The 25,334-nt window shown below is 37.9% G+C and overlaps 1 protein-coding gene and 1 non-coding gene across 4 annotated transcripts; both read left to right on the top strand.

The window, feature by feature from the left end:
• The first annotated feature begins 5,878 nt into the window (after positions 1-5,878).
• LOC135084641 (damage-control phosphatase ARMT1-like) lies at positions 5,879-24,223 on the top strand. 3 transcript variants are annotated; one of them, XM_063979411.1, is made up of 15 exons: positions 5,879-6,057; positions 7,959-8,064; positions 8,664-8,881; positions 11,591-11,747; positions 13,697-13,864; positions 14,624-14,701; positions 15,216-15,290; positions 16,757-16,883; positions 19,125-19,210; positions 20,691-20,752; positions 20,837-20,901; positions 21,914-22,035; positions 23,129-23,306; positions 23,728-23,854; positions 24,112-24,223. In XM_063979411.1, exons 1-15 carry the CDS (start codon positions 5,963-5,965, stop codon positions 24,221-24,223), a joined length of 1,776 nt encoding a protein of 591 aa, XP_063835481.1. In that variant the 5' UTR covers positions 5,879-5,962. The 3 variants fall into 3 exon arrangements, with proteins under 3 accessions (XP_063835481.1, XP_063835479.1, XP_063835480.1); XM_063979409.1 differs by lacking the exon at positions 5,879-6,057 and adding an exon at positions 6,428-6,718; XM_063979410.1 differs by lacking the exons at positions 5,879-6,057; positions 15,216-15,290 and adding an exon at positions 6,428-6,718.
• Trnak-uuu (transfer RNA lysine (anticodon UUU)) lies at positions 7,796-7,868 on the top strand. Its single transcript has one exon. It is a non-coding gene; the product is annotated as a tRNA-Lys (tRNA).
• Positions 24,224-25,334: the final 1,111 nt, after the last annotated feature.

The raw sequence follows: 25,334 nt of genomic DNA, 5'->3' as shown, positions 1-25,334 counted from the left end.
TAATTTTATAGAGTTCGTATTTATACGACCCAAATGTACACTGAGTACTTGTTTATAATGTTTTAATTCGTGTAACGAATTTTAGAATTTTTAATATACGTAAGGTATGATTTTCTTAAAACTTTCTTTTATTATTTACTCTTCTCCCTCATTGTACAGGCAACAGCACATTCTTTCAATTTTGCTTGATTTGAGTTTGAATTATTTAGCTTGATTATGCTTATGTCAGTACATATTGATAGCTTATTACACTAGTCAACAAAAAAACAACTTTTGCATGTAACATGAAAACTTTTGTCTGGTTATGATTAGGACAAGGATAAGGATACCAGAAATACAATTGAAATGTTTTAAATACGAATAGATTTTTTGTTATACTATTTTATAACATTTTAGAAATTTTGAATTTTTATCAACAAAAAGAAGTTATTTCGATTTATTGCAACATTAATATGAATTTCCTTTTATGATTTTCGTCTGTATGTTGCTTCAGGAATGTCTTGTTTTAATGTCCAACAGTAATTCGCTAACATTCGTGGGCTCCACTTGCTTTGATATCGTTTTTCTATGATAGAAGTCTTGATAGAATCGTTCACCATGTTCATCGCTGATGGCGCCCAAATTTTCAGCGAAGAAGTCTAAATGTGAATGAAGAAAATATATTTTCAATGACATAGTACAGGCCAAAGCCTTATAAGTAGATAATAGCTCCGCAATAATACATTTATGGTCACTTGGTCGGTGATTTCCTAGAAAATTGGAAGTTACTTTTATGAAAGATTCCCAAGCTGATTTTTCTAAATTACTAAGCTTTTCTTTAATAAATATTCATCTTTCATCAATTGCCAGATTTGAGGCCAACAAATATGCCCTCAAAGTCAGGATCCAATGTGTCTTTTCGATTTTTGGCGTAACGGCCGGATCGCTAGTTTGAGGTGGTTCTGGTAGCGGACTACCGGTAGATCTTCACTATGAGGGATGGTCTTTTAGCTGAAGGCAGGTCAGGATACTTAATTTTACTTTTTGTTTTAATTGTAATACCTTTTTTTGTATCAGTAAGAAAAAAATAACAATCAGATGAGTGGTTCGTTGGTTCCGCCCAAATCATAGGGATTGCAAAAGGCATAGTAGTAGGGAATTTAGTGCAAGAACCCCTCCACTTTGGTATAGAAGGCTCATTTTTGCAACAGTGGTTCTTTGGGTGCTCCTGAGTGGATTTCCGTCGGTAGACATCGGGAGCCCCCCCTGTATTAGCAGGGGGAGGGGGGGCAAGTTTCCTTCCGCCGCGCTTCACTTTAAGGCCCATATCTTCAAAACTATGGGTATTAGGGCAAGTGTGGTATCATTTTCGGATAATTAAAGGATGGCGAATTCATTTCTAGAACAAACTTTTTGCCTTTTCGTACAAAAAATTAGAAATATTGAGTAAAATTCACAAAAACCAAAAAGTATTTTTTTAAATAAACGTCGTTTACTTTTAAACCACTGGAGATAATCTAATAAAAAAAATATGACCTGAAAGCTACATTTATCAGGATTATAAAAATATAACATTGTATGGTACTTTTTTCGCAAAAAGTAGGTGAAAAAAATTTTTTCTTCAGGACACAGCGGGCGAATTTTATTGCGCATCGGAAAAAAAATATTTATTTTATCCATGAATTCATACTATTTGGTTCATAAGCAAGCAAGGATTATTATTTTAGAATTTATTTAGAGTTGCTGGCACATCAATCTACCATAATTTGTATTTTTTCGTCAATTGATTTTGAACTCTATGTGTGAGACATAAGGTTGAAAATAGTTTAAATACATTTTAATATTGAAAATATCATAAGAAGAAAGCACTAAATAAAGAACTTTAATTTGTCTAAACGTCTTAATGATTATTATTATTTTAATTAACACTTATTTCAACATACTATTGTACCAGTGATTTAACGGAAAGGTAAGTGTGAGGAAAATGAGGTTTCACAATCATAGTGCGGGAGATATTTTTAGCACAAAGGTTACGGCTGTGACCTTTTTAGTTGTTTTTTTCAGACAGCACCAGCTTCTGCACTACTTCTTGCACTTACATCTCACCATTTCCAGGCAAGCCTCGGGAACTACGGGCAAACCGGTCTATGTAGGCTCCATCTTGCTATCGGCTCTGGTCCACCTCCAACCAGTCGGGTAAAGGGAAGACTAAGTCGGTTGCTTGTAACTAATCCTATACGCGAACCCCTTGGATTGATCTAATAAGTAAGTGGATAGATCTTGAACAAGGGACGACTAGAAAAGAGGACCAAAATCCCAATAGAACAGCCTAATCTGGTTTACTGACAGCTCAAAGATGCAGTAGCGGCGTAGGGGGCCGGGGGCGGGCCGCCCCGGGTGCCAAGCATCAGAGGGTGACACATGTCGCACAGATTAGTACTCACTGGCGCATCTGCATAGCAAGTCTGCGGTCTATGTCAATGTCTTCAATCTTGGAATCGGTAGGTAACCCCAAAATCGTGGGGGTTACCAGGGGGTGCCTTAGGACTTACGCCGCCACTGCAAAGATGGCCTTGGGAACGGGAACAGGCGTCTACTGTAAACACTTCGAACATAGTGAACGCTTAAGGAGGTTTGCTACAGTGTTTCAAGCAGAATTCTACGCTATAATATGTGTGCACTAAAGTACAGGGGTGTAAAAAACGCAATATTTACATCCTGATCCACAGCCAGGCAGCACTCAAACAAAAAGCCATCGCCTCAGTGAAGGTTGAGTCTAGAATTATTCTAGATGCAATCGTAAAGATGAACAAACTCGGAAGGCATGAAAGTGTCCCTGATGTGGGATATCTGGACATACACGGATCAAATGCAATGGGAGAGCCGACAGTCTAGCGAAACTAGGGTCAGAGGCGATACCTATTGGGTCAGAACTGATACTTACCTTTATTTAACGGCATACCTCATGGCCATAATATGGTCATATCCAAGAAGCACAGTGCTGAATGGGAAAGCTCCAACGATATAAGATAAGCATCTCCAAATCATTCCTAAAGGGAAACACAGGGTCATGGAGAAAACTCATTAAGCGGAAATAAAAGGTACCTAAGCCCAAGCAATTACTGGTACGTAAACTGGGCATTATGGAACGAACCACATGTCCCACAAAATGGGCCTAACAACAGAAGACAGCTCTCGAGCATGTGGAATACATGTGGGGTCCATGAATCAATACTGTAAGGATGGGTCTGCTTGGGTCAGCATATCCGGCATCAGAAGACTTAGAAGGCTTTTACTCAGACGCTTGATTCACCTAATGAATAGGATTTTTTTGGATGATAGGGAATAAAAAAATGGAGCATAAAGATCCTAATGGGTCGCTGTGGACTACGCTTAGACCTAGCTTAGCTTAGCTTAGCTTAGGCCCTACATAAGATAACCCAGACAGCAGCAGCAGCTTTGTATCAGCCTTGGCTACTGGCAGTATATCAAGGGATTCGCGTATAGGATCAGGTGCAAGCAACCGACTCGAGTCTTTCCTTTACCCGACTGGTTGGGGGTGGACCAGAGTCGATAGCAAGATGGAGCCTACATGGACCGGTTTGCCCGTAGCTGCCGCGGCTTGCCTGGAAATAGTGAGATGTAAGTGCAAGAAGTAGTGCAGAAGCTGGTGCTGTCTGAAAAAAACAACTAAAAAGGTCACAGCCGTAACCTTTGTGCTAAAAATATCTCCCGCACTATGATTGTGAAACCTCATTTTCCTCACACTTACCTTTCCGTTAAATCACTGGTACAATAGTATGTTGAAATAAGTGTTAATTAAAATAATAATAATCATTAAGACGTTTAGACAAATTGAAGTTCTTTATTTAGTGCTTTCTTCTTATGATATTTTCAATATTAAAATGTATTTAAACTATTTTCAACCTTATGTCTCACACATAGAGTTCAAAATCAATTGACGAAAAAATACAAATTATGGTAGATTGATGTGCCAGCAACTCTAAATAAATTCTAAAATAATAATCCTTGCTTGCTTATGAACCAAATAGTATGAATTCATGGATAAAATAAATATTTTTTTCCGATGCGCAATAAAATTCGCCCGCTGTGTCCTGAAGAAAAAATTTTTTTCACCTACTTTTTGCGAAAAAAGTACCATACAATGTTATATTTTTATAATCCTGATAAATGTAGCTTTCAGGTCATATTTTTTTTATTAGATTATCTCCAGTGGTTTAAAAGTAAACGACGTTTATTTAAAAAAATACTTTTTGGTTTTTGTGAATTTTACTCAATATTTCTAATTTTTTGTATGAAAAGTCAAAAAGTTTGTTCTAGAAATGAATTCGCCATCCTTTAATTATCCGAAAATGATACCACACTTGCCCTAATACCCATAGTTTTGAAGATATGGGCCTTAAAGTGAAGCGCGGCGGAAGGAAACTTGCCCCCCCTCCCCCTGCTACCATAGGGGGGGCTCCCGATGTCTACCGACGGAAATCCACTCAGGAGCACCCAAAGAACCACTGTTGCAAAAATGAGCCTTCTATACCAAAGTGGAGGGGTCTCCATACAAATCATTGCACTAAATTCCCTACTATAGATCAAGATCTTTTCGTCCATCCAGTGAAAAGACCCACACATGTAACACAACAGATGTGTGGAACCCTCACTATGTCTTGTTGTCCGATGGAAAAGCCAAAATGCTGTTCATATAACTGATATAACTTAGTTACTGACGGTGTCAAATTCTTTCACTGAGTTTTGAAAGTAATGTCACCACAAATGTAAAAAAACTTGTCAGGATCATTTTTGCACTTTCTTGACATTATTTAAGAATCACTTTACTCTAAAAACAGAACAAAACACTACGCTCTTCAAATAAACAAATTCTTTGAATGCGAAAGTGAAACAAAATCGGTTAATTTTTAATTTTGTGGGTAGTAGCTGTAACACGAAAACTAGACCTGATGGAATCAAAATAAATATGGGAATAAATTGAGGGTAGGTAGGTAATTTAAAATTAGCAAGCACCTTTCTTGTTACGAAATTTTGTTGACCAGTGTTATCAGAACTAGCTCAATACAACGATTTAAGCCACAGAGTTTAGCTAGCTAGCTTTAGTGCTATCGTCTGTATAGATCGTTCTATCCACAAAGACGCGCTCCACCAATTTATGGTCGAGAGGGAAGCGCGTTCGGGTTTGGGGAGTTTGATCCGAGCAATCCGAGCGTCATTGTCGTGTGCGTGTGCACTCATGGATTTATTTAGCGTGTACCGATAACACTCAAACATAGAGGAAAATAGTAGGGCGCGTCTTCGTGGACGATACGATTTTTACGTTATGTTCCTGTCGTTTTCTACTAGTCGAAATAGGCTTCCACTAAAGTGGAGACGAGAGTAGTGCATTTTGAATAACCAATCAGTTTTCGTTATTTCCACATTCTATCTCGAAATTGAAGATTTCCGAGCCGTAGCTGAGCGAAGAGTTGTGTGAAGATTTCTCTCTCTTATTATCTCCTTCGTTATTCATCAGCTCAGCTTTGGTGGAAACCAGGCCTAATTCAGAAAGAGAATTTCTCTTTACCTACTCGTACAGCAGTGCCATGCATTGCCTGCATGGAAAGATTTATGTATTATTATGGCCCACATCAATGATTGGAATAATCTTCGCATGCAGCAGGCAGAGTCACAGGCTTTGATTAGTCTAGCTAGACACCTGACTAATAGCACTGCTCATTGTTAATTGACATGTGTGTTATTAATCAGAAAGGTGTTATATACAATTTACTATTTCGGAAGCTAACAGAAATTGGGTCGTGTCTTTTTCTATAATTAGACCTAACTCATGGTCATCGCAACAGACGCAGATTCAGTTTGTGAAAATCATTCGTCTAACTACGCCGTTCTTTGTTCAGTGCTGGAATAAATATTTTGGACAGTCAGTACAGCAGGAGGCACAGAGGCTTGAAAAGTCAAAATGGCGGCCTACGATTGGCCTGTGGATACCGAAAATCTGCCTGTAATGCGAATAGTGACACCAAGAAATGTAATAATGTGTGGGATATATGGCATGTGAGTACCTTTATTAACCTAACTTTTGTTAACATTAATTATTGCGTGGTTAGTTCGGCAGGTATTCCTTTGTTTTAATTTTAATTTATTTCAAGTAAACCATGAAATTCCATGAACGATTTGAAATTTTGAATTTTCCCGGTACAATAGATTTACAGGGGTAGTTAAAATAAAACTAATTTCATTTTTGTTATTTTTTTGATACTAGTTTTTCTACAACATATTTTTCACGTTTAAAAACAATAAAACACTGATTGAAAGTGTCGAATGAAACTCGAATCTCATATTTCTCAAATAAAACACTAATCTAGCAATCAAGCTACAAAAATGGAACTTGCTTCGTAAATGTATCGAAATGTCAATAAATGCTTCAATGTCAATTTAATGTCATGTCAATTCAAAAAAACTAAAAAAACACCAAAAATGTTTTGAATTCCGGCAAAATTTCTATGTACATACTGTAAATAAATAAATAATTCAAACAAAAAATGAGTAAGATATCAGTCAAGGGCGGTAGTGAAACAGAGGTGAAAAGTTTCGAAGACGACTCTACGACACCGGATTTTATTTATGGGGGGCCTTTTGTGAAGTTGGAGAAGGCATGCCCACTGCTGGACACGGCTACTCCCATAAATTTGCAGTTACAAGGCACCTTTAAAAAGTACGTATCATATTTATTTAATTTAAAAACTTAGGTTACCTACTGCTACAAGAATCTTGCTAGATTCCAATAAGATTTTAATAAATAATGTTTTTAATTTAATTCCTCTGACCACAGAGGGTAGTTTTAGTGTTTTATCTTTTAGTCTATACACTGTTAATTCCTTAGAAAATTACTAAAAAGGCACCCAAATATTCTGTAAAAGTTATAGGGTCGCAGACATTAATGTTATAAACCTTTATAAGTTATGTAACTTCTGGCCTCTGCATGCTTATTTAAACTAACTATTATAGGTACTTAATGCCTTTTATAGCTACCAGAAGTAAACATATTTAGGGATAAATTTACTTGTTGTATAAAAATAACACCTGTTTATAAACCCAGAACCTGAATCACCACTTGGTGGTGAATCACCACCAGGAATACAAATATTTTGGCCAGGAGGCAGGAAGATATCCATATGCAACTTTGTATTAACCCATCAAACCCCAATCGGATGTATATTATGTCCACATAACAATTGATTTCTATTGTCTTGATTTGAAGGGTTAAACTAGCTTCCTCATGATTCATGAATATACGTATTGGTGAAAACCTTATGAAAAGATAAATAAGACAACTTAAGCACAAAATGACGAACAAGTGAAAAATTATAAATCACAAAAAGTACAAAACTCGACTGCATCTCACTCAACTGTGATTGCAGTGAAATAAAATAACTTTGTTCTGCTTTAAAAACAATAATTTAATAACTCATTTTTTTTTCAGTTGTAAGATTTCTTTTTTAATATTATTTATGACATTCCTTCTACATTATTTTTTTCATAATGATTGAATTATTTTAATTTACAACAAACCAAAAAAAATAGATCTAACAAAAACCAACTTTATCTCCTAAGTAATACAGCCTATTCTTTTTCAATTTCATCCAATTTGATTAAAATTTCTTATTACTATGTTGTTAAAGTTCATTTTGGGCTAACCAAAATCGGGCGTGAGTTTAGCAGTCGCCGTGATTACGTCACCGAAAAATGACTGCTAAAGTAAATGTACGATAATTTCGGCCGACCTTTCGAAGCCCGGATAGCTCAGTCGGTAGAGCATTGGACTTTTAATCCAAGGGTCCAGGGTTCAAGTCCCTGTTCGGGCGGCCATCTTTTTTATTTTATTTTTTGTTTTTCTAAATCATTTCTTCGTTTTTTTTTCAAATTACTTAATTTTTCTTGTTTTTTTTTTACAGGAGTTTCGCGTATTATTCTCTGAAGGAAAGATTGCCGATTATCTTGACGAAAGTCATAGATTATTGCTCGAGGGAAGGACAGAAAATCCGCTCTGCGAATAGTGCCGTAAGTAAAAGATGTTTTATTTCATTAAATTGCGTAAATAATTTTGAAGTCTTTAGGTAAATAGAAGATTTTTTTTTGTAAATACTGAAAACGCGGTGAATGACGCGTAGTCCACACAAATAATTTAGTATTGTTAATGTAGTATTCTGTAAAATTAGACATTTTTATTTGATTCTAGCTATTCTAGCTTTGGCCCGCGGTTTCGCCCGCATAAATCAGCGCAAGAAAAATATATCGCGCGCTTCCCTCTTTCAAAAATCGTAATAATACCATCAACCTCTTGAATCAAATTGCAAAAAAAAAGCACTGTGAGACCTCATAGTAATGTTTGTGAATACGAAATCCTTTCTGTGGTTTTTGAGTTCATCGTATCGTGAACCGTCGTGAACTGACAGACAGATGTAGAAGAATCTGTTTCATATTATACTAGCATAGGCGCGCTATAAATGGGCTATCTAACACAGAAAGAATTTTTAAAATCGGACCGGTATAGTTCCTGAGATTAGCGCGTTCAAGTAAACAAACAAACTCTTCAGCTTAATAATATTAGTATAGATTATTGTGCGTATATTATTATGACATGATACTGCCAATTTCAGTCAGACGAAGACGTCCGAAACTTTATCCAGTACGTAACCAAGCTGAAAAACGACCTAATGACCAACAAGAAGTATGACCTCCTCACAGTTGACACGCCTGAAGCTAAGCGCTGGAACGAATGGATACTAAACGCTGATAATTCGTACTACTTCACTAATACTTGGGTGTTCACTGAATGCTATGTGTACCGGAGGCTAAGGGAAGGATGTGAGCTACAGTAAGTACATTTTTTATGCATAACAAGCAAGGTGGAAAAAAATCATGACTTTTTTATTTTAATCAAATTTTTTTTGATTTTTTTTAGGTTTTGCGATCATTTCTTTAATTTTTCTTACGGAAAACATTTTTATTTACGTAGAATTGATGTATAGAGCTGGCAACACCGCCAAAAAGAAATAAATTATGTCTAAGAAATCGCAAATATGTTTGGAAAAAATAAATATTTCAGATTTTCCATACAAAACTACAATTTAATACATTAAAATTAACACATAATATTAACATTGTTTTCGAACATTATAGTTGATTAATATAAACTCCCAGCCTTTCATTAATTCCATTTTCGGTCATTGATTTAAATAAGTGATTTTTATTTAAAAAAATGATGCTATAAGTATAATTCGTGATTTAAATCATAACAAGGCAGGTATTTGACCGCAATCGCACCGTGCTAAGTATGCAATCTAGAATGGTACCTATCTGCTCTGTAAGTGCCTATTCACTCTCGCTCTCGCCACCGCTGCAACTCCTGTGTAGCCAGGATCTACAGCTTGACCGCCAATAACCCAACCAGTGAAGGTCAAGTTTGTCCAGGGGAAAGTTAAACTGTCAATTGACCTGCAACGAAATTACGTAATTAATCAGAAGAATTTATATAGGAGGAGTCACATCATCATTTCAGCCACAGGACGTCCACTGCTGAACATAGGCCTCCCCAATGATTTCCAGATTGGCAGCCTGCATCCAGCGCCTTCCTGGCACCTTTATGAGAGTGACACAAGGTTCATTCCATCGTTTCGGGTGTTACGTTCGTACACACATATTCAACAATTTCATGTATTTTGAAATAGTATTTTAATAATGTTAGTGCCTTAATCTGTCCGTTTTTAGTTGTTTTATTTAAATAATAAAGTTTGTACAGCTTAGAATGTAGGATAACGAAAATATGAGTCGAAAAGTGTGCGTTTCGGGCGTTACGAGATTTTGCCTCTATGTTCTGACTGTTGCTGCATTTACTCGAGATTTAGCGAATTTTCTTAAGGAATCATACCTAAAACTTACAGGACTTCTAAAGTATGAAATTTACAAACCATGTAACATACAATCACTGTTAAATAAAACGTTTTACTATTTTTTTATAAATTTTTTCTTTGTTTCGGGTGTTACAATGGTTTTGTTTCGGGTGTTACGAGTACGAAAATTCAACGCGTTTTATCGATAAAATCGGTGTTTGATTAGTATCTAGGTACTACAAAATAAAAAGTACAACAAATAAACACAATTAGAGCGAATTCTGGTTTGAAATTACGAAGCAGCTTTTTTTAAAAAATATACAAAGTTCAAGTTTAATTTTTCCTCAGAATATAGCTTTTTCCATTGTTTTTGGCTTAAAATAGCATTACTTTAATTTCTAATTACGATATTTATTGGAAATGCCAAACATCGACACTTTTTAGCAATACTTTAATTTTAGTGTTATGTCGACATTTCAAAAAAGTCTTAAATTGAGAAATATGACTCCTTTTCCGATTCCAGCGCTAGTGGGAGGTCAAAGGACCCTCACAGTAATACTTTTTCACTTCTCCAAGCAATATACACACAATATCGACACATAAATAAAAATGTACTACCCGAAACGTTTCGGGTGTTACAGTTTTTAATCATGAAAGAAACATACTAAATTAGTATCATGCTCAGATATTAGTTAGTATTTGAAATCATTACTACCATGACCTTACTTTTACCAAATATTGTTTACCTTATCCATGTGTAAGGTACAATAATAAAACAAATACCTGTTTTTCTGTTTCGGGTGTTACATCGCCGAAGTAACAAGAAAACTCACTTAAAACTTGATGATTATCAATTTTTTTGGGACTATGACGTTATCTACCAATACTATGATAAATACCCTCGAATCATATAGTGGCAAAACGTTTCACAGATTGATAGTTTTTTTTTAATCGTATTACTAATAATTAGAGAGAAAATGATCATTCAGACAGTTGACTTAAGTATAGACTTTGAAGACTAATAACTTAAAAATCACTTGTTTCTTTCAGGTTTTTTTTGTTGCACATTATAATTTGGAATGTATACTTTCAAAATTCATCAGATTTAATGCGAAAAGAACATATTTAGTTTTTCACCCTCGGTAACATTTGTCATGGAATGACCCACAATTCATGGGCGAAATCTTCCCCTAGGAGAAAGTTTTTCCTGAATTCTTTTACCATCATACTTTCGACGACCTCATAAAGGTAGCAGGAAGGCGCTGGATGCAGGCCGCTACCAACCGTGCGATGTGGAAGTCATTGGGGGAGGCCTATGCTCAGCGGTGGACGTCCTATGGCTGAAATGATGATGATGATGATACTTATTTATACAGGCTGGAATTTTGAAATGCCACCTGGAGGAAAAGTACTCTTAATACTGTAGATAGAAAACTTTACTCAAAGAAAACATTCCTTTATTTAAAAAAAAAATAGAACTGCATTCAAAGATTTCCAAATATATAATTGCCACACCCGGGATTCGAACCAACTAAAATCCTGTGACTGTGACTGTGTGTAAAAACTTAAACCTGTGGTTGACTGGCAGATAATGCCACCTGGCCATAAGTCCGCCACTGTACAGTTGTATGTGCAAAAGTGTAAATAAATAAATAAAATCTGTTAAAAATTCCACCCTGTATTTCTTCTTACAGGAAGGGTCTCCAGAACTTCGATCCCTTCGACGAGCAGAAGGAAAAGGCTTTCGCTGGAGGAATGGAACCCATGTGCATAGTGGCCGAGAAACTGGTCACCATGCTGCCTGAGAGCGACAAGGACAAAAGGAAGGCTGACTTCATCACGCTGCTCAAGGTATGCTGTATAGGAGACACAAACTATAAAGGTCATAGCACACTTATCAACCCGGAAACGGGTCAATCTCCTTTCGCCGTTACGGTTACGGTGGGGATAAATGTGCGGAGTTTCATATTATAAAGAATATTGACCGCCTCGAGTTGATACGGATACGATCCCTTTCCAGGTTGATAAGTGCGCTTCGTCCTTTAGAGTCCGTCCCCACGGCAATCCAGTTTCAGGGTTCCAGTAAAGAAGGATCACGCAAAACTGTCTGTCGTATGAACATACAAGTGTGCCTGACATCCGGATATAAAAGGCCCACCTTCCACCTTCAGCCTGATCACTTACCATCAGGTGAGACACAGGCCAAGTTTCCTCGTCGCGGTGGATAATAAAAAAAAAATTCAAACTCGGACTCTGTAAACGGGATGTTCGTGTGAATGCTAACATAAAAACACGTATGCTATTAAATGGGTTCCCGAAAAAAACAGTACCTGCAAAAAATGGGATGTCACCGTGGGAACATGCCCTAATATTTTATGTATGTTCTTGCATTTTTGTTGGGCCCTATGAGTCCGTGCAAAATAAGTAAACAAGGTGCGTGGAGGCCGCGTACCGGAAAACGCAGTGAGGGACGTCCACCCACAAGGTGGACCGACGACATCATAAAGGTAGCCAGGGAAGCGCTGGACGCAGGCCGCTACCAACCGGGCAACATGGAAAGCATTGGGGGAGGCCTATGTTCAGCAGTGGACGTCCTATGGCTGAGATGATGATGATGAAACAAGGTGTGCAAAGTGCGGGAACCCATGTGCATAGTGGCTGAGAAACTGGTCACCATGCTGCCTGAGAGCGACAAGGATAAGAGGAAGGCTGACTTCATCACGCTGCTCAAGGTATGCTGTATAGGAGACTGACTGACTGACATAGTGATCTATCAACGCACAGCCCAAACCACTGGACGATTCGGGCTGTAATTTGGCATGCAGGTAGATGTTATGACGTAGGCATCCGCTAAGAAAGGATTTTACGATACTCCACCCCTAAGGGGGTAAAACGGGGTCCACGCGTACGAAGTCGCGGGCAGCCGCTATAGTAATGGATAAAGTTATAGATATAGAGAGATGCCAACTAATGCGCTGAGTTCGAAACTCAGTGTCGCATTAGAAATTCACACACACAAAGTAATCAATATGTGCCCATTATCCACTGCGGTATCAGTACTCAACGTTCGAATAATCTTTAGTACTACACGAGCAATGTAAACGGTTTACATTATGACACTGACACACACATCATTGCTGTCACAAGCAATGTGTTCTGTTTTTGGGCATATTGATGCGACACCGGCCCCGCCCCCTTTTCACATCTCCCTTTAGTTTTTGTGATCTGTGAGTACAAACGACAGCACGTTTTTAAAGCTATCTAAATGTAATTGTCTCAATGTAACTGTCTTTAAGTTGTTAAATAAATTAAAAAAAAAAAAAACGTAATCATCATCATCATCTCAGTCACAGGACGTCCACTGCTGAACATAGGTCTCCCCACAGATAAGTAATTCTAGTGCTCCCCCAATGATTTCCATATTGACTGGTTGGTAACAGCATACCAAACTACACATTTTGTTGCAAAATAGCTGTGTTACAAAGAGATAAGACGCCACTGTGTTTAGTTTGATGTGCTGTTGTTTTTACATCACACCACAAGGCCAGTGGCCTAATTCACGTATTTTGACAGTCAAGATCTCGCTGACGTTCAGAAGTCGTCCCATTGAAAAACAGTTCTAAATCCGTATTCAGAAGTGCCATTTCTATAGAACGATTACACGATAGAATCGCAACTCGGCGATTTGTTGTCGTTGAAGTTTTGTTACGTGAATAAGGCTACAGATGTACTTCTTCTCTTTCTTCAAAACACTGATATCCTTGTTTTTGAAAAATTCTCAAAATTTGTTTTGTCTCCAGATTTGTCTATGGGCGAACAAGTGCGACCTCTCGTTGTCTATGGGCGAGCAAGTCAACCTGAAAGGCGAGGCCAAGACCGAAGCCGGTAGCCCTGACAAGTCTAAAACGTCTGTGGTCGATACCGCTGTGATGGATCCGTTCCAGATGATCATAGACTATAAGGATAAGGTGAGAGAAGTTTTTTATAAGTCCTGTATGCCTAAGATGCGCGCCGTGATAACTTTTATCGACGTCAAAATGTATGGGCAAAATCGATATAATGGCGTGATAACCGCTTATCGCGGCGCGCATCTTAGGCCTACTGGTGGTAAATTATGCAGACGCTATTTATAAAGAAACTCAAAGCCAAAAACAGAGTATAATGGCACAAGACAGTACTTCAAAAGTAAAAAAAAAACACTCAATAAAAAAGTTAAAAAAAAACATAAAATAGATATCAAAAAGGATTGTGCTGGCAAAACTGCCAGCTACACATGATTTATTTTATTTTTTGTCTTTTATTGATTGACAGTCCTTCGAAATATCCTATTCATATGTTATCTATCAAGGTTTTATTCCGTTAAAAATATTTCTGACTCTTGCACAGTCAGCGTCAAATAGTTCGTGACCCCCAAAGTGGCCAAAAAGTTGACAACGCAACCTTATTCCAAGTAACAAAGACGTGTTGCGAACTTTTTGGCTACTTTGGGTGTCACGAACTATTTGACGCTGACTGTACCAAATCCACTACTTATGAACTTATTTATTACATTAGGATTGTGCCTTAGTAATGACAGACATTTTATTTAGTCCGTCAGGCAGATAATTAAAATATTATGTACCAGTTATCATTACCACATTTACCACAATTTTAAGCTGTTCTGTTCTATTCTAAAATATTGAAGACGTATTTTTTGTATTTTAAACGTTATTCTTGAATAATTTCAGATATTGGTGGATGATTCTGGCAAAGCAGTCGACCAAGTGATAGCAAAGGCAGAGGCTATCGCAAAAGCAATTGAAGGGGTAAGAGAACATATAATCAATTTCAAAATAACTTGCTTTAATAATATTTTGCAGAAATTACTGAGACTGGACCTTTTTTTTTAACCACAACTGGATAGCTCTTGGTCTGCATCTCATCTGATAGAAAGTTATGATCAGGCCGCATCTTCAACATGCAACAATGAGGCCTATCGTTTTTATACTTAACAGTTGGCACCCCTGGGCGATTGACAGGACCTTACTCTACAGTGGCGCCATCTTGATGAGTGCAAATGCGATATTCCTCCTACCACTTTAGCGCTCACAAGTTGGTGCCACTGTCTTCGCTACAAGCAAGTGACAGGACCTCACTCTACAGTGGCGCCAACTGGTGAGCGCTAAAACGATAGCCCTCATTAAGATGCAACAATTAAAATGTAATGCAACAATTAAAATGTAGGGGGTTACAATCCCATCTTTTCCCCGTAAAAGGGAAAAATGCATTTGGCAAAGTATTTTATAAATTCAACAATCATATAATTTAAAATTATTGCAGAACACAACATTCAAATTCCAATGCAGTTGTCACAGGCTGGCCACTTTGTACGGCATGCCGCTGTGCAAAGAAGAGGTTAATGTTTTTGCAATAAAGTAGAATTATTTAGCCAAAAGAAGTAGAAATTTTGACAGTATTGATAAATGCAGTATGTATACAAGTTTTCATACTAAGTAGTATAGTCATAGACAAGTATAGTAATTAGTGAATAGTATTGTTAAAAAAATCATAGTATAAAAGAAGTAGCTAGCGGAAAGTTAGAGTTCATAATTCAAATACTAAAAATATTTTGGAGTATTGAAATAAATTGAGAAATATAACTGTATTTCTGTGTTTGTTTCCAAGTAGTATCGGGATTCGAACTACCGACTAATAAATTGGCAGTTCGACACACGATATTTTTCAAAATGTATAAACTTTACTGTACTTACAATCTTACAAGCAATTGAAGTTTATTTTTGACGGTAAACCCTAAAGTAGAGAAGTGACACATGCGACATCTAGTGTGTTTTATGTGAATTTTGAATACTGTCTTTTAGCCATTTAAAAATATTTATAAAATAGACCTGTGGGTCTAGACAAAGTGTAAATTATAATTGCAAACCAGTCGAAAAGTGGTCGTAAAGCCCCTTTTTTGTATGGAGTTTTGACGGATTCGATTTTCGATTCGATCAAAAAGTGCGTTTAGTCTAGGGGGGATGTTTTACTTAAAAATCTACTTTTGTCAACGTGACTGCTGTGTGTCAAAGAGACAGATATAGTTCCAAAATACTGAACTGTCCTATGCATGACATTGACAGTGGGGCGCCACCGTCAATACCGGATCGCTGGTTCCGATTTTTGCCATGTTGGAAACCATATAGTTGAACGATGGTAGCGCCCCCCTGTCATTGAGTTTGGTGGGACAGTTCAGCGTGGGTCATCTATAATGTACTGTCGCGGTAACGAAAAGTCAGCCGGGCATGCCTAGCCTAAGTATAATACAATATATACTCAACATCAAATAAACCGCACCTTCCGCGACGCGAACTTTAACGATTTTCTTCTGACACAATCATGGTGCCCCAACAATATTGGTGTTATTTGAAAGCCCAATAAATACCCTTAAAGAAAAACACATTTAATTTCTTAATAAATGATTAACATATACCATAAATGTGACTTGAAAAAATACCTCCCTTTGGGTCCACCTATGGGATCAATTAGACCAATTTTTATGGTTATAAAACCAAATAATGATCTCACGTGTCCTCTTTAACAGATGAATAGCGATTAATCCCAACTTAACAGTTTTATAGCCATAAAAGTTGGCTCTAGCGTAACTACCTATTTTTTGAAGAAGTGTCTCTGGATCCTTCTAAAGACACATTTTTGGGGTAAAAACTTTTCCTTTAATGAAATGAAGGTTAGAACTAGGCTTTCAAATGGTGCCAATATTGGTGGGAAGTGGGGAAACATACGTTTGAAAATGCTTGTCGCGGGAGGTGCGATTTATTTGATGTCGAGTGTACTTACTTATAATTTTCCTATCCATTCTTCAGCCCAAGCCAGCTGAAGCGTCCCCGTCCAAAGCGGCCGTGGCGCCGCCGCCGGGGCCCGAGGGCGAAGACGAAGCCCCGAAGATACCCTGCCCCGCCAAGATGGTCATACCGCAGTCGGTTATGTTTGGTGAGTAAGAGCGCTTTCACTTTTAGGCGACTTTTAGGCGCGCAACAGACGCGCTGCCGATAATTTCATACTATTTTTCTGTACTCAAGTGATTATTATATTTTTATTCGCGGGTAGTGTGGTTGGGTATTTGTGCTGGCATCACTAAGCGGCAAATGATAGCGGATAATATGCCTGCCTTCACATGATAAAAACGCTGCTGTCGCGCTTCTCACGCTCTAATGTGAAATCAATCTTACGCCCGCATTCACAAATATTACTATGAGGTCTCACAGTGCGTGTGGACGCACAGGGTGACATATGAACCAATCACAGAGCTCTATTCAACTTTGTGCGTTCAATTTGCTGCTTCACTTAAGCAAGCATCGTTTGTGAATACGGGCGTTAGACTGACGGCACTGTGACGTCATTTCAGCCTAATGCCCACAGCTGGATAAAGGACACCACCTTTGGATGTCTTAGCGGCCATGAACTATGCTATGGTGCCCCGCCCACTACCACTTGAGTTTTATAAATCAAAATCAAAAATCAATAATTATTTCGACAGCTAGACAAAGGCTACTTCCAAGGATCTAAAGCATCCTGGTGCATCCCGCCTTCAACAGATCATCAGTCCACCGAGTGGGAGTTCCCCTATGGATTTCCTCATTTCACTCACGTCCACGGATGGACAAAGGCTTAAGGATTCCCACAATGCCCATTCTTGCGCCGACTTTTAGTAAATCATCGGTCCAAGTAGTGGAAGGCTAGGAGGAAGTGTCCATTGCTACTACAGCGATTCTGCGGGCTATGTGGTACTTTGATTTTCCTTGGAAGCCTCGAAGGTGCCTTGTCCTGCCAAGATGGTCATACCGCAGTCGGTTATGTTCGGTGAGCTTGACTGACACACAACACTATGACGTCTACTGCTGGACATAGGTTTCCCCCAAAGACTTCTACAACCAGCCCTGAGCTGCCAAAGTCCGGTCGCCGAGCAGATAAAATTTCGTCCAATGACCCCAGGCTACCCATCCTTATCGCTCGCGCGTAATTATATTGCTGTCGCGACTGTATGACGGGCGCCCGCAGTGAGTGTGTACCGCGAAAGGCCAGTCCGAAGACTTAGAGCATGCATCCAGGTCGTCACCTTCACCGGATCGTCGGTCCACCGAATGGGAAGCGGGTTCTCCTATTGTATCTATGGCACGGTATCTTCTCATCTCACGCACGGCCACTGCTGGACAAAGGGATAAAAGTGCCTGGTCGCTGACCGGTCGTCGGTCCACCTAGTGGAAGGTCTGTCCATTTCTACTGAAGTTTGGCAGGCTATGTCGGTTACTTTGATTTTCCTTGGAAGCCTGGAAGGTGCCTTGTCCTGCCAAGCTGGTCGTGTCGCAGTCTGCTATGTTCGGTGAGCTTGACTGATACTGTGACGTCATTTCAGCATAGTTCCCAAAGCTAGACAAAAGCCAGCCCGAAGACCTAGAGCATGCATCCAGGTCGTCACCTTCACCAGATCGTCGGTCCACCGAATGGGAAGCGGGTTCTCCTATTGTATCTATGGTATCTTCTCATCTCACGCACGGCCACTGCTGGACAAAGGCCTAAAAGTGCCTGCTCCTGCGCTGATCGGTCGTCGGTCCACCTAGTGGAAGGTCTGTCCATTTCTACTGAAGTTTGGCGGGCTATGTCGGTTACTTTGATTTTCCTTGGAAGCCTCGAAGGTGCCTTGTCTTGCCAAGATGGGCATACCGCAGTCGGTTATGTTCGGTGAGCTTGACTGATACTGTGACGTCATTTCAGCCTAGTGCCCACTGCTGGACAAAGGCCACCAAGTTACCCAAGGATTTGGGGCGTCTAGGTTCTTCCCGCCACCTTCACCAGATCGTCGGTCCATCTAGTGGGAGTTCTCCTACGGATCTCCTCATTTCACGCACGTCTACTGATGGACAAAGGTTCAAGGATTTTCCATAATGCCCAGTCCTGCACTGACTTTCAGTAGATCATCGGTCCACGTAGTCCACACTACGTCTTCCGGCCCATGGTCGCCATTCGATAACTAGAACAGTTCTCGAATGGCGACCATGCATGCCCATTTAATAGCCCATAATCATAGGCATGCGAAAATAAGCCTTACCCTTTACAACGTAAAGTATAGGCACCCTCACATTACTTTTTAAAGTAAATAATTAATAAAGACATATTGTTACATTTTTCTTATATGGCAACACCTTGCAATATCACCCGTTATTTTTCTTTCAGATATCGTCTGTGACAACGCTGGGTACGAGTTATTTGCAGATCTATGCCTGGCGCACTTTTTGGTGTCGCAGAAAATAGTTCAGAAGGTAATGTCCTTTACATTTTTTTTTTCAAGTTCCTGAAAGTCGTATGATTTTTTTTTACCATACAATATTAAATCTTCTATACAGTGTGAGTCACATTAAAGTGTACATATGAAAATAGATGAAACTAGAACTATTTTTATCGACAAAAAAGAGGTCAAAAAATTTTTGAGATTTTTTTTAAATTTTTTATAGATTTTTTTTTCTTCCAATTACTTATTGTAAAGAAAATGTAATAACTTCTAAACTAAGCGGTATATCCTGATAAAATAAAAACAGTAATAATGCAAAATAATAGGCGATACTAAAAAAATACATAAAATACACAAAAAATGCCAACAAATAATAAAAAATGATACTTTTTGAAAAAAATCTGCTTTTAAATTCGTGTTTTTTTGGTTATTTGATAAATTTTTCCAAAAAATGTCCCTATAACAGGTGGTTTTTATTGCTTTGTATTATTCTCTATCGTATTATCTTTGTAAAACCAAAAATTGTATGTCTCTATCCCTATCACAACATTTGCTATGATCGTTTGAACAAAGGCCTGCCACAACATTATTCTCCGGTACAGGTAGAGACAATTTTAATTTTTAACTAAAATGCTTATTTTTCTTCGAAATCTTTTGTTTTTATTTGAAATCTAACTTGTCTTTATCAAAATTACAAATCTAGAGCCATTTTCAGTTTCGTTGTTAACGAAGCGTTGAATGACGCGCCCGGAGAGGTTTAGTTCAAACGATCATTGCAAACGTTGTGATAGGGATAGAGACATGCGATTTTTGGTTTTACGAAGGTAATACGATAGAGAATAATATAAAGTAATAAAGACCACCGGTTATAGGAGCATTTTTTGGAGAAATTTATCAAATAACCAAAAAACCACGAATTTAAAAGCAATTTTTTTTTCAAAAAGTATAATTTTTTATTATTTGTTGGCCTTTTTTGTGTATTTTATGTATTTTTTTAGTATTGCCTGTTATTTAGCATTATTACTGTTTTTATTTTATCAGGATATACCGCTTAGTTTAAAAGTTATTACGTTTTCTTTACAATAAGTAATTCGAAGAAAAAAAATTCTATAAAAAATTAAAAAAAAGTCTCAAAAAATTTTTGACCTCTTTTTTGTCGATAAAAATAGGTCCAGTTTCATCTATTTTCATATGTACACTTTAACGTGACTCACACTGTTATAAAAGAAAGTCGTGTTAGTTACACCACTTATAACTCAAGAACGGCTGAACCGATTTAGCTGAAAATTGTCAGGGAGGTAGTTTAGAGCCAGGAGAAGGACATATGATACTTTTTATCCCGTTCGAAATTAAAAAAAAAAGTCTGCTTATTTATTGCCATTAAGGCGGAACAAAGTTCGCCGGGTCAGCTAGTTGTTTATAAAGATTACATACAAATAGAAGTAGAAAACTACTGGTAAGGTTTAGTAAAACTGATAATTTTCATATATTTTTGATATTTCTTTTTTCAGGTCCGATTCCACGTCAAAAAAATACCTTGGTTCGTCTCTGACGTCACTCCAAGAGATTTCAAGTAAGTGTTTGTATTTGTTATGGTTTTAACATCATTCATGATAAAAGTTTCTGTTCCCGATATTCAAATGTTTTTTTATTACAGGAACACCATAGAGAAATGTAGATCGGCTAGTTATAAAAGAGAAGTGCAACAGGAAACAAAAGCAGGTTAGTTATTTATAATTCCTACACAATGAGGGTTTTCGCGATTGAAAAATCCGCCAGATGGCGGGACGTGGATGTGGGGTCTGACTGCTGCATGATTGGTGGATTTTGACATATCTGTCAATGTCATGTCAAAAATAGCCAATCATGCAGCATTTGGACCTCGCATCTACGTATTGCCATCTGGCGGATTTTTCAATCGCGAAAACCCTCATTATTTGATATTTTTTTTAATTATTTTTCAGAAATTCAAAGAAAGTTGTAGTAATGTCCCGAAAGACAACTTAACCTTAATTTTAAAAGTTAATCTTTCATAAGTAAGTCATGCTGACGCTGGTTTTATTTTAAACTAGTTTTTGTCCACTTGATGTTCACTTTATCAATTAGATTATTCGGTAAACCGGAGTTGAATCTATCCTTTGCTTTTATTATCTGGCTTTCAAAGTATCTCATAACAAATTTTGTATAAATCGCTTCAGTATTTTAGCTGTGCGTTATGAAAAGGTAACAGTACTACACTCCGGTCTGCGAGCACGTAGAATTTTGTCCAATGACCCCAAGCTACCCATCCTTATCGCTCGCGCGTAATTATACAGGGTGTTAGGTAAATGGGTATATGAGCCGACACTAGCCCATGTTAACATGGTCATATAAATGGTATGGCGAAGTCAGAAAATTGATATCTTCATTTTAATTATTTTATTTTTCATACAAATCGGATTTTATAAAATTTATTTTTTATGAAAATTTAAAAAATTAAAATGATGATATCAAATTTCTGACTTCACCATACCATTTATATGCCCATGTTAACATGGGCTAGTGTCGGCTCATATACCCATTTACCTAACACCCTGTATTGCTGTCGCGACTGAGCGACGGGCGCCCGCAGTGAGTGTGCGAGCGCGACAGCAACATAATTACGTGCAAGCGATAAGGATGGGTATTTGGACAAAATTCTACGTGCTCAGAGACCGGTCTTTAGTACGGATTTGATCATTTCATTTGTACGCAGAACCAACGGCAGAGGGCGAAGCCCCGCCGCCGGAGCCTCCGCGGGTCATAGCGGCCGACAGCCTTCACACCATAGCTGACCAGTGGGCGGCGTACGTCGACGACGGGACTTTTGTCGTCTTGGTGAGTGACTTATTGCTTCTACAGATCGCTTCATCCACGAAGACGCGCCCCACCATTCTTCCGCTAATGTTTGAATGTTATCGGTACACGCTAAATCATCCATGAGTGCACACGCACACTACGATAATGCCTTACGGATTGCTCGGATCAAATCTCCGCACCCCGCGCGACCGAGACCAAAAATTGGTGGGGCGCGTCTTCGTGGATGAAACGATCAACAGTCATTAGATATTAATTTAATAGTTACAAATTTAATACTTGGCTGTTTGATACAATGACTTAGCCTTTTCCTACTAAAAAAAAAATTAACCAAAAAGAAAGATACAATACCGTTAATAGTTATTTTTTTCATTTAATATTTAATTATTTATTACCTATGCTTGCGTCCTCGTACGCGTGAAAACCGTTTTAGATATGTTTTTCATTTATGTCTGCTAAATTTACATTCATCAGACGTACGAAGTTCAAAATAGCCGTTAAGTTTCCTGAAATGATTTAATTTTCTGTGATTTTTTTTTATATCCTTAAGAACTTTCTCCACTCCTTCTTTTCCCATGGAGGTCGTACCCTAAGGGAGAGACAAATAAATAAATATCCTTGGACATTTTACACTGCGCTTCTAGTCCCAAACTAAGCAAAGCTTGCTATGGGTACAGACAACGGATATAAACATACTTAAATACTTTTTTTTTTCTGTAAATACATACATACTTATTATACATAGAAAACACCCAGTCCAGTACAAACAAATATGTTCATGCACACAAATGTTTGTACTGTGCGGGAATCGAACCCGCTACCTCCAGAATAGTAGTCCGTTTCGAACCACTACACCAAACGGCCGACACCGCGAACATCAGGCCTCCTCAATCCGTCTGGCCTATGTGATGAGTGAAAGCCAAATGACCTGAATCTGATGTTGATGATGATGTATGAGGGCTATCGCATTTGCACTCACCAAGATAGCGCCACTGTAGAGTAAGATATTGGCCCTCGCCAGTACGTGCCAACTGTCAAGTACAAAAACGATAGCCCTAATTAAATAGGAATATACTATCTTCATTTTTTAAAATACTACATTATTTCTCTCTAGAGTGACGACTTCTGGACATCTCCTCACACGTACAAAGACATGAAAAAGTACGACTACAACTTGTACCGGAAGCTGCAGTATGCGGCGGCCATTTTGTTCAAAGGCGACCTCAACTACCGGAAGTTACTGGGCGAGAGGAACTGCAACCCAGTGCTGGGATTCGAACCTTCGTTGCAAGGTAATTTTCTTATTAATTTTGGATCGTATACTCTATTGAATGAAGTTCAAAATCCATTGGAAAAGTTTTACATTTAGCTGTGCAACACTTCAGTGTCCCAGATATGACATTGACAGGATGGCTCTACTATCATACTGGGTTATCAGTTCCGATTTTTGCCACGTTGGACAACACTGAAGTGTCACATATACGGGAGGGCGCTACTAACAATATTAGTTCCGATTTTTGCCACTTGACGTTTCAATATCTTTGGTATTTATGATGTTTTTTTTTTAATTTTTGATCTAATCTGATAAATAAAAGTTTATTTTATGTTATGTTATTATATGTTATAATATGCTGTATGTATTTTTTAATAAAAAAATAAATTATTTTTTTAAAACGTTCTAACCTAAATGAATACAACAAATATTTCTTGCAGGCTTCATCCCAGCGCCAATCATAGCTGTGCGCACAGTGAAAGCGGACCTCATCTGTGGCCTGCCCAAAGGCAGGTGGGAGCAGCTCAACAAGATCGACGAGCAGTGGATGCAGAAAGGCGATTACGGGTCAGTGTTGCTAGACGTAAAAACTTACGGTTCATTAAAAAACATTTTCATGGTTCAGTGCTGCTAGATGTAAAAACTAATGATTATGACGTGTAGGTAGAAAGAAAATCTATTATGATTTATGTTATACAAACGACAGCACATAAAGTTACCTATACACTGTGAGATCTTACATAGGTGTTTCGTAATTGTTATAAGAGCGATTTTGCAATAAAAAAGTCATTTCTTATTTTATATCCCCTGCTTTTTTCTTTCAGTGTGATCCAATTCTGCGCGAAGGCTGAACCTCTAAAGGTGGCCGACAGACCGTGTCTCGACTACGGAGAAGTTTGCTTCGGCGCCGGCTGCCCGGTCCACACTGATCTATGATCATAGACAAAGTACCCAGCCATAGACAAGAATTATAAACACGGATTTATAATCATAGATAATGTTACAAGGACTGAAAGCCATAGACTAGATTTATTCATCGCGGACAGCCGAGCCAAAAGTGTTTCGCAACCTGCTATCATAGACAACCAGCTGCCTGCTTCTCATTCATCTATGATTGCCTACTAACAACGTACAAACGACCAAAGAACAATGTAAGTCTTCGTCACCCCCATAACAGCCATAGACTACAGTCATATGCCGCCGGTTGCCCAGACAACGCGGATCTATGATAATAGATAATACAAAACGTTCGTAGAACACTATTCATTATAAGTACGACGCCATTCTTGTCATAGTCAATTTAGATAGAATAATGTTTTTTAAAGATTTCACACTATTGCCTTGTGATTTGAAATTCACATTAAAACTGCATTTTCTATTTGTAATTTATGCTAATATTGGTGTATACGGCGGTTTTCTTACAATTTAGGGTTTGTGCAATCCTTAAAGGTATTCAACTTTACTTCCCATAGGTCCTAAGTATACCTTTATTCCGTTGATTGAAGTCATAAAGTTGGAAATAAGTCAAATTACTGAATTTAAACCATAGTTGTGATAAGATATAGTTACCCTAATTATAGCCTGACCAGGAACATAAAAACCCTGGCATAGAGGCGCGTCAATTGCATTTGATAGTGCAACACTGGGTACTGTCGTATCTGTATTGAATTAATAGGCTAACTTTATGTATCAGGATTCAGGATTATAGGCTAATTCAATGTTTTCATAAATTAACAAAAAAATATTACATTAAAGGTAAACTGGTTTAAATAAATTAAATGAAACCATCAATCGAGCAAGTAGGATTTTATTATTATTCATCAATACATAATAACATTCTGAACTTGAATATTCAACTACAATGTCTGCTCATGAACGCTTCAAACTCGGTACTTCTTTCCAACACTTACAAAGTGACAAAAAACTTTAAAATAGGTAGTTGAAACAAACAACAGCTAATTTTCATAGTTGACTGTACTATACGATAAACATGTCAGTCAATTTGACAACCTTTGTCGGAAACATTATTTAATGAAAATATTGTCTG

The sequence above is a fragment of the Ostrinia nubilalis genome, chromosome 26, assembly GCF_963855985.1.
Source record: "Ostrinia nubilalis chromosome 26, ilOstNubi1.1, whole genome shotgun sequence".
In the NCBI taxonomy this organism is placed as follows: Eukaryota; Metazoa; Arthropoda; class Insecta; order Lepidoptera; family Crambidae; genus Ostrinia; species Ostrinia nubilalis.
The sequence above is the reverse complement of the archived record's forward strand: the minus strand, read 5'-3'. Positions and strand labels throughout refer to the sequence as shown.

Excerpts from the sequence above, each read along its gene's own strand:
- LOC135084641 (XM_063979409.1), top strand. The coding sequence starts at position 6,546 with ATGAGTAAGATATCAGTCAAGGGCGGTAGTGAAACAGAGGTGAAAAGT. Across the intron at positions 11,748-13,696 it reads ACTTCATCACGCTGCTCAAG|ATTTGTCTATGGGCGAACAA; the intron begins GTATGCTGTATA and ends TTTTGTCTCCAG. Across the intron at positions 20,753-20,836 it reads GTCACTCCAAGAGATTTCAA|GAACACCATAGAGAAATGTA; the intron begins GTAAGTGTTTGT and ends TTTTTATTACAG.